Source organism: Cyprinodon tularosa, unplaced genomic scaffold (genome assembly GCF_016077235.1).
Source record: "Cyprinodon tularosa strain WSP-4 unplaced genomic scaffold, ASM1607723v1 ctg193, whole genome shotgun sequence".
In the NCBI taxonomy this organism is placed as follows: domain Eukaryota; kingdom Metazoa; phylum Chordata; class Actinopteri; order Cyprinodontiformes; family Cyprinodontidae; genus Cyprinodon; species Cyprinodon tularosa.
In genome coordinates this window covers 981,274-991,296 of record NW_024038694.1, presented here as the reverse complement: position 1 = coordinate 991,296, position 10,023 = coordinate 981,274, and the positions used below count along the sequence as shown (strand labels likewise).

The window sequence follows — 10,023 nt, the reverse complement described above, 5'->3', positions numbered from 1 at the left end:
GAATTACTGGAAACTTTAAAGAGCCATTGGTAATTTAATTTAAAACAAAGTCTACAGTGTTTGGCTTTATTTCTCCATTTGCTGTGTTTCATTTCTCTGCATGAAAGGCTCTGTCATTTCGCTCACCGCCCACATTTTAGCCGAAGAATGCACCCTGTTCAGACAGAGGACTGTGCGCTTAGGGCCTGCCACATTAAATGAGCCCTGTGTGACGCTTAGACCAAGATTTTTCTGCATGATTAGGCAGCGGCAGCTCCTCTGTAAACTTGTCTCTGGGTTCAGAGTTGTGGTCAACCACAACTTTGTCTTTACATCTGAACAAACAAGATTATTAGATTGCAGAGAGGTTAAATATTAGGTGATGTGCAAAGTCAATGCAAAATCTTGACCTTCTGTTATGATGATTTTAGAACCGCAAACAATGAAAAAATAGTTGTGTATCCCTTCATGGATATTAAATTGTTAATAATTAATAAAACATATAATGTGTTCCACCAATGCTTCAGTGTGTTTTGAAGAGAGGATTAAGATACAGAGCAAATGTAAGTAGATATCAGTTCAAATGATCAAATCTATGTTGTAAGACTTGCTTAAGGAACCTTGAAAGATGAAGATTATCAAATACGTTTTAAAGGCTTAGCAGAACTGGTGAGAAGATATGATAACAGGGAGAAGATTACCTTAGTCCTACTGTTCTCTAGCAAAGATGCTTAAGGACCCAGACAGAAACAGGAGTTTTATTGTTTCCTCTCAGGATTTAGCAATAAAGTTCACTTTTGTTGCACTAACTTTACATTTCTGACATATCTTTGTACTGAAAGACTTTTAGGATTCAAAATATGGTCAAAGGGTTTTGTTCTGATATAGGTTTTTTTTGGCCTCAGAATATTGGTCTTTTTATAGCTTAATTAATTTCTTTGATCTATTTTTCAAATAGCAGTTTTAGTTTAAAATAAGGATATTTTGTATGAGATTACTTCTCTAAACGAACCTGTAGACTTTAATAAAATCCCACCTTGGAAGCCCGGAGAAGGAGGATGAACTTTCCTTGGGAATATGCCAGGTTATCTCAGTGGCCTTAGTGAACTTCTAAGTTTGGCAGCAGGGAGGACAGATGAAGGTCCTCTTCTTGCCCCGCAGAAAAGTTCATTAAAACAGGAGGATTTGAGAAAACTGTTGTTTGGTTTCTCCATTTTAGAAGTTATAACAACATTCACATCTAAAGTCATCTGCAAGATTTTGGCCTCCATTACCAAATGGTTGCCTCTCCCTGCTTTTTATCAACTAGGCTTAGGGCAATATAACAGAAATAACAAAGAAGCAGCCTCCATGTTTTTGAGACTTTATCTTATACATGTTTACACATCTGGAAGAGCATTTCAGGCTGCCTAACCACTGACCGTCTGTGACCTACAGCCTCAGGCATGTGCAAAAACCAAATCTAACAGTAATGTTGAGAAGTTGCTTTTTTCTTGCCTTAATTTATTTAAATATCTTTTACATCATACATCATTTATCATTTACATATCTATAGACACAAATGAGTTGACTTCGTTTTGAAAGCTCCAAAACAAAAGAATAACAAATTCTTAGAGTTGGTTGTTAATTTATTTCTGTGATGAAATGTCACCGTTTAGGTGAAATATCCCAGTTACAGCCCAAATCCTAAAAAAATAAAAACATTACGCATGAAAAAACGCTGCCAAAAAGTGACACGGCTGAGAGCTGGAGGGGAGGTTCAGAGAGGACAGAGGAGTTTGGACACTGAAGGAGATGAACCGACTCAAAGGAGTCGATGTGACATTGATGTTCTCTGATGTCCACTTTCTCTGGATAAAAAAAAAAATACAACCATAATGTACCAACTCAGAGCTGTGTCTACTGTATTGAATGCTGTGTGTGAGTTCTTTTGTGTGTGCATCATACAAATGTGCATGTCCAAGTGTGTGTTTGAGCGTGGATGATGTCAGTCTGCCCACGGCGGTGCAGTAGAATGGCTTCTGATGAATATAAATCAGGTGACTGAACAGGCAGGGGTTTCTTCCCAGACAAGCTCCAGAGATTGTGTAATGCCCACTCCTACATTACTGGTTGGATGTACATGCATGCACATACACACAACCCCTTTTGCACTGAGTGAACAACACACCAACACTGTATTTACCAGTCAGTGTTCAAAGTAGACCACCAGGGTGGAGAGCACACATCACTGGGATTATTTGGAGCTTCCAAATGGCGTTCCTTTGAATTCCTTCCTCTACAGTGATTTGATTTTAGTGTCAGATTTTTGGTGTTTTCCTCTGAACTGGAACCTTTTTCTGGTGTGAATGTTGAAGCAAATTGTGGACCCTCAGAAGCGAGGAAGTGAGGTCCTAACAATGTGGATCCCGACACCCAGCATGACTCTCCCACAGCGGATGGTGCTGTACGGGACGTGTGCAGTGGCACTGGTGAACTCTGTGGGCCTCCTTGTACTCATGGTCCAGCAGAATCAGCAGCGTGCATGGCTGGAGCAGACAGAAGCGAGGCTCACAGAGGTGGAACAGAGCTCCGTGGTGGAGTTTTTCCAGGAGCTGCCAAGAGGAGCCGCTGGACTCAGAGCGGGCCCCGGGGACTATTCCCAATCCCAGCAGTACCCAAGGAACAAGAGGAGCGAGGGGCTGGAGAAGGATCTGCAGCAGGAGCATCGACGTGAAGAAGAAAAGGAGCTCCAGCTGAAGGAGGCCAGCCAAGAAGTTCTGGAGGAAAAAGTGGAACTAAAACATGATTTGAAGCAAAAGCATCGACACAGCCACCATTACAAAACACAGGATGAAATGATGATGATGATGACTTACTCCATGGTGCCGGTGAGAGGATTGCCAACATTTAAATGTTCAGAAATGTTCATTAGTTTTTATTTTTATTAAGTTTTGACTTTGATTTTCAATTTGATTGAAGTTTTCATTCACTTATTGTATTTTTTTTAGCTATTTTAGTTTTTATTAGTTTCAGTTATAGTTTTAGTCTTTAATGTAATATGATTTACTGAGGGCATGACAAAAAATTATATTTATTTATCAGTATTTTGAGTTTTTATTTAATTAAATCAGCTAAAACTATTATCACAGGCAGTATGTTCCTTTAGGAGAAAAACTATCCAAGATTACTACAATGGCGGAAAATGGGGAATGGGGATATAAAACAACACCAAAACCAATTTTTTTTTAAATATTCCCTCTGTTTTATACTTATATATCAGCATTTAATCACAGCTCTGCTAACTTATAAATATTCAGCTGCATGCTTACCTTAATGTTATTTAAAATCTCTTATTTTTCTTCCATTGCATTTCAGTAAATAATGAAATGGATATATTTATCATTCCTTTTTAGATCAAATTGTTAATTGACATCTGTAACAGCACCAAAGGAGTTTGCCTTGCTGGTATGTTTTTATGAATGACCCAGATATATTCAATTGTATAGACAAAACTAAAACTTAACTTATTAACGACCTTATGCTTTGCTTTTTTAGGACCACCAGGACCGCCAGGTTAGTTAATAAATGAATCAAAAAACAAATCTGGAACATCACCTGTTTTCCCATTTCTGGATTAATCAGCTGACTTTGCTAAATATTTTCTCATTTCAACCAATGATTTTTTTCCCCTCTCTATGCGTGTTTCTGTAGGCTTGCCTGGATTGCCAGGCCACAATGGCACTGATGGCATTCCAGGACTGAATGGATCGCCTGGAGCTGATGGAAAGAGAGGGAAAAAGGGTACAACAAAAGAAAGCCTGCATTCTTTTCATTTTTCATTTTCTACTGGGAGTAATGGTCCCTTTAGTGAAGAATTCATGGCATAATGTAATATTCAAAAATCATGCACTGCTGAAGAACTCACTTTCAGGTAGGATAAATAAACACGAGCAAAGTATACAGGCTGAAGAAGGCTCACACATGTTTTGGCTGAACAAAAATAAACATTTACATTTATCACTACATTTTCTGCTTTATCTTTCAAGATAAATATGAGCTTCTTATCTTATAGATAACCTTCAACATAAAATGACATAAATGATTTTACCCACAACTAGGTGAGTACTAAATGTGTTTCCCTAATAATCGGGAAGCAAGCAGTTTTCTTTCTTTGTCTGAGGGTGATTAGGGAATCCATGCGTCCATATCTCCTCATTTAAAGTATATAACACTCGTTTATTTACAGTGAAGTATCTAGATACAAGATTGAAATAACAAGAAAATAACAACATAGATAAGTAGAACGATTTGTTATGGTGTATTCTGACTGTGCTCTTGGATATGTCTGAACCTCCAAGTAAAAGAAAATTAAAATCAAAATTACAGCTTTGAAAGTTTAATTCTTCTCATTATTCCCAAACTAACATAGAATAAGGCAGCTGCATGTGGAAAACATAGTGATGGCTGCATTAATTAGCTGCTTCTGTGCATGTGATGGTTTGAGTCTCCACTAGATACTGCTAATCCTCATTAGCTCCTTTTGTGTTGGAATCATTGTAATGCCGAAAAATATAATATTGTTTTGCTTGTGTTGCAAATCTCAGCTTACCTGCACCGTGAAGGTGTTTAAACCACATTGCAACATGAACAGAAACATAATGGTCACAAAAAATGTAAAACTGCATCTGGGAAGGATTTCATAAAATGTGTAAATCGTTGTCCATTTTACATTCAAATGCTGAGATGGTGACTAATAAAGCTTGTTCAGCACAGTTAGATACAAACCATCAAAAATTAGTGTATTTCGTTAAGTACAGCCGCTTTTGTCCCTCTTGTTCTGGAGGGGTTGGGGGCAAACCTCAGATTCTCAGCTGAACTGAATTTGAAATCATCTTTTTTCTAATGTAAGCACCACCGCTGTTGCTTTGCTCACTTTAAAAGCCACAAAGCCTTGTTGTATCACATAATTATAGAAATAGTGGAGGATTTTCGCAATCTCAACTTTTAGAAAACGCACATGCACAACCCTGTACCTGCTCCCGAGAGGGAACGTCTATTAAACGCGTGTGAGAGCTATGCATGAGCCTATTTCTCCTCATGCACGGTCTGTTTAAATGTTGCAGCTTGCATCGCTAATACAAGTTTACTTTCCAAAAGAAGATTTGCAAATTTCCAAAGATTTCCACTTTGTCTGACATACCACAGGTAAGTGAAAATGGGGACGAGCACGTAGGATGGCCTTACGTAAACATATCACCAGAATGATTGACAATTAGGGGAACCACTTATTTTGATGATCCACCCGGAAAAAGAACATCCTCCACTATATCTTTAACTTCCAGTTCACCGTTTATGAGATTAAACATGTCCGGTAATATTTTGAACAATTCTACAAAAATAGGGTGGATTTATTTTACCACTGAAGCCTTTTAAAACACCCTTTTGAAAAAAAACATTAAGTTCATCTTTTCAACTGTAATAATGTCAGATGTTTCAATGCTGCTGTGTCTAACACAGGAATAGCAGAGGAGGTGGAAATAGTTTTTTCCATCTGACTCTTCCAGAAAACATTACTCATTACTGTCGCCTTCAGTTTTGGTTGAATGAAAGGAAGTTCTCTCAGTTCTCCCACTTCTTCTTTTCGACTTCAAATGAATTAATTGATATTTTTCAAGAAGGTCAAAGTATTAAACGTGTTTTTTGTTGTTTAATTCAATGTTCTCCGCAGGACCTCCAGGTGAAAAAGGAGAGCCAGGTGAAAAAGGAGAGCAAGGAGAGCCTGGACCACCAGGAGAGGCGCCTGAAGCGTCCAATGATGTCATTATTGAGGGTAGGCAAAGTATTTATAGACTACACATATTTTCATATTTTAAAGATTATAATTTCATTGCCGCTTGTCGCTTAGGGCCACCTGGTCCCCCTGGCCCTCCGGGACCCCCTGGGCCTATGGGACCTCCTGGGCCTCAAGGGCCGCCCAGGACGAGGCAGCACAGAGCTCACCTGCAGACCGCCCACACTATTGGTAAGCTTCAACTTTAACCCTATAGCTAACAAATCATTTAATTTTTCTTAATTTAACATATCAAAGTTAAATAATGTTGAAGAACCTCTGTGAAAATCTCAATACAAACTAATGACAGACTGAGGAAGCACATCATGTTGATACAATCATACCATGTCTAACAGGGTTGATGCATTCAGTACCAAACGATGAAACCTTGACTGTGAAAGAGGCTTTGAAACAACAGGGAAACCCCGCTAAGAAGAATGGTGAGCGTATTTTAACAGCAATCAGTGATCTTCAAGGGTTCAGATCTAATCATGTTTGCTTTCATTCAGAATGCCTCATTAAGTCTCTGATAAATCCCAGAAATGTGGCGAAGATGGAAACCACATTTGGCACTTGGATGAAAGACAGCGCTCACCCGAACGATGAGAGAATATGGGTGGCAGAACACTTCTCAGGTGAGTGGGTTTAACGCTCTTTCTGCTAAGGAGGTCTTATTGAGACGGTGGAACATGAAGGTTTTCTGTGACCTTTCTCAGGCCGTTTGGTGAAAGAGTACCAAAGTATGGCTGCTTTCCACAACAACAGCAGTGAGATGGTGGATGTTAAAAAGTTTTACCAAGGCTGTGGTCACACCGTCCACAATGGCTCTTTCTATTATCATATAGCTGGGACTTCTACTATCGCCAGGTGGGCTATGTTCATGATTTTATTGTCAGATATTTTCCATTTCAGCTTCATCAAATTCAATCCTTTTTTTCTTTTATTGTCTTTTCAGATTTGACTTCAGAACCAGGAGGCTTCACACTCTCTTTATAGACAACGCCTTGTTCAACAACCTTTCATATCTGCTGACCAACTCTAAGACCTATTTCAAACTGGCAGCAGATGAAAATGGCCTGTGGTTGATATTTGCCTCCAGAGTAGATGAGAGCATCATGGTAGCCCAGCTGGACCAGAAGACCTTCTCCATCACGTCCTACATCAACACCACCTACCCCCGCGCCAAGGCCGGCAATGCTTTCATCGCCTGTGGTGTGTTGTACGTCACAGACATCAAGGACGCTAGAGTCACCTTTGCTTTTGACTTGCTGAAGGGAAAGGCAGTCAATATGACATTTGACTTAAGGTCTGCAGAGGGAGTTTTGGCTATGCTCTCCTACAGCCCGAAGGACAGGCACCTGTATGTGTGGGACCAGAGCTACGTCAGGCTTTACGTGGTCCATTACATCTCGGATGAGTGATAATGACAGAGACACAACTATTACATCATGCGCTTAAAGCAAATCCTCTGTTGACAAGCCATGCACTATATTTAGAAGAACATTTCCTTTGTAAACTTTACTCTTTATTATCTTAAAGGAACCTTCAGTCCAAATAAGTCTGAATATATTCTGAATATGGGTTTCTAAGCAGTGAGCTGACATTAGTTCATTATATTTCTGCATTACTTGTATGCATTCAAAGTTTGCTTTTACTGTTACTAACAGATTGAATGCTTATATTTTGCAATATCCATCTTTAATGTTGCAAGGATTAACTTTGGCTCAAGTAAGACAATGAAGAGACTGGAATCTTTTAAAGTAAGAATGTGACTTTAGTTCCCATTTAACAGTAAGAAAAACCTGGAAAACGCTCCTGGTTACAAAGTGAACCTATAATCTAGTTTGTATTGTTTAGTGATTGCATGCGCATCCCTTTTCTTGAAGAAAGCTGTAACTCCCTCCCTGAAATTGTTCATGTTACTGGCAAATGTAGGTTTTTCCAAGTCATCTTTGGGTTTTACAAACAGCGACCCAAGCATAGTTCGGACTTTTGTCTTAAGGAGAACCTGTGGACAGAGCTAAAGCTTAAGGTGATGCCAAAGAGGCCTTGTAAACTGAAAGATCATCACTGAATTATAATTAATCCAAAAAAATGCAACATTGCCGAGCTCCTTTAAGGTTGGTTGATCTATCAAGAGGCTCCTATTCCATTTACTGACAAAAAAAACAAAAAAAAACGTAAGCAGCACATTAAAATATTCCGACATCTGCCAGTGGTATGAATGATTCTGGCCTTAATGTACGTTTGGATGTTTTTACCCTTTACCAATCTGTGACGAAGCTGCAGGATTGCCAATTATCCACGTCCACAAAACAAAAGAAACAAGAAAAGTAAACCTGATGAAATAAAAATCATTTATTCACTTTACATAGGTAAAACTGTTACCTCGACCCGTCTCTCAGATACACCCTCTGGTTTAAGGGTCCTGGCAAACATCTAACGATCATATTGGCTTCCTTTGCATGCACACACCCACACGCACACACACCCGCACAGCGAACACTATTGGAAAAACTCCTAAAACACATACAGCACATGTAGAGGGCAGAAAGAGGGGAGGAACACTAATCTCTTTAATAAATACCGTACATACACTTAACAAAAGTCACAACTAATCCAACTGGTATAATACAAACCAAAAATAAAGAATCATGTTTGTACAAGCTGTTATGGTTCCTCATATATATATATATATATATATATATATATATTTATATATATTTATATCATTTGTATAGTAAAACTATCTTAAACGCTTTACTACTAGGGCAAATAAAGCCAGACATTCATTTGTATACAACAGTTTCTTCTCTGATTATAATATATATACGAAACAACCTTTTAGTGTCTCCAGAATTTGAGTGCAAATATCAATTCCTTATGGATGAACTAAAAACAGCTGGCGAGGTAAACACTCTCACAAACAGTAGACTGTTGCACATCTTCCAATCACATACAATAAAAGCTCTTGCAATCGTAAAATAAAAGGCAATAAGTTAAACAAATGAATAGTAAACCAAACACAAACATATAAATACTTTAAATATTAAAATCAATCTAATTAAAACAAATGAAAAATGAAAAAAAAAAAATGATATTTTGTGCAAAAAACCAGAAGTGAACCTTTGCGTTTCTTCTCTGGGTGGTCGGGTGTTTTTCGAGTTAGACAACACGGATGAAACATTAAAGTTACAGTCACGGGGTCGGGGTGGGAGAAATGTTCTAGCAGCGAAGGCTGTCACACTAACAGGCATCTGACAGGCAGGCGGGCGGGTAGCAGACACAGCAGAGAGAGCACACACTTGGATCAGGTTGGACTCAAACCAGGAGAGGCCACAGTGAGCGATGGGCAGCCAGTGATCAGTGCGTCGGAAGGGAAAGAGCAATGCTCCATCAGCTCTTCCATAGGGGGGAGGGGGCAGGGAGGGCAAAACCATTAAAACAAAAAATCTCAACAACTTGAATCACACTGGAAACCACTGACTTAATAACAAACCTGAGTGCTGGTTACAGTAGATGATAAAGGAACTCATCTGTGAGCACAAAATGACGACAGTTACACGCTTTTAAAATTTTTGCTTGAGCACTTTTACAGAGCACTATCAATAGACCTGTGATTGCACTGCGTAACGAGAACAGGACATGCATAGCTTCCCTATGGACACACTCTATGAGAAGAGATTCATCAATAAAATACAACAAATCTAGCATAAAAATCAAGTATGATACCTTTTGTTTTCAGCTTTTGGGACGAAAGAAAAAAAAAAAGGTTTGCAGCTCCGTTTGTCATTCAGGATTAAATCAACCTTAGCAGTCAACCCATGAACTCTGCAATGAAATCATGGCAGCCTGGTGACAAACTCTATCCTCATTTACTTCTTACAGGCTAATAGAAAAGCCTCTATAATTTTGTCTTTTTTCATCTTTGGACCGTCAGACGTTGAAGCAGCGATCACAGGACGTCAACAATGCTGCTGGCGATATTGTAGCGGTCAGGGAGAACCCTCATTTTTAAGGTGCCGTCCGCTCCACAGGTAAATATTCGGTTCCCCGGTCGCGTCTCCACTTTCATGACACCGGCACCGATGTTGCGGAAGATTGACTGCTTAGCGTGTTCGTTGCTAAATGAGTGCATGAGCCCGTGGCCTGCTAACTTCCAGACCTGGAGAGAGAAAAAACCAAACAAAACTTTGCTTTCATTGGTTAATCAACCAATGACTGCCAAAACA

The 10,023-nt window shown here is 39.1% G+C and overlaps 2 protein-coding genes across 4 annotated transcripts in view; one reads left to right on the top strand and one right to left on the bottom strand.

Moving 5' to 3' along the window:
* Nucleotides 1-2,327: 2,327 nt before the first annotated feature.
* On the top strand, nucleotides 2,328-7,470 carry gldn (gliomedin). Its single transcript, XM_038283401.1, has 10 exons — nucleotides 2,328-2,849; nucleotides 3,375-3,426; nucleotides 3,517-3,534; nucleotides 3,673-3,762; nucleotides 5,690-5,791; nucleotides 5,867-5,983; nucleotides 6,148-6,231; nucleotides 6,301-6,426; nucleotides 6,508-6,658; nucleotides 6,747-7,470. The coding sequence occupies exons 1-10, from the start codon at nucleotides 2,328-2,330 to the stop codon at nucleotides 7,210-7,212; spliced, it is 1,728 nt and encodes a 575-aa protein (XP_038139329.1). The 3' UTR covers nucleotides 7,213-7,470.
* A 659-nt stretch (nucleotides 7,471-8,129) lies between these two features.
* dmxl2 (Dmx-like 2) overlaps nucleotides 8,130-10,023 on the bottom strand; it is a 55,917-nt gene continuing 54,023 nt past the window's right edge. For all 3 annotated transcript variants that reach the window (XM_038283398.1, XM_038283399.1, XM_038283400.1), the window contains one exon: nucleotides 8,130-9,956. In XM_038283398.1, coding sequence (XP_038139326.1) covers nucleotides 9,747-9,956 — 210 coding nt within the window. In that variant the 3' untranslated portion in view covers nucleotides 8,130-9,746. The remainder of the gene's footprint in view (nucleotides 9,957-10,023) is intronic.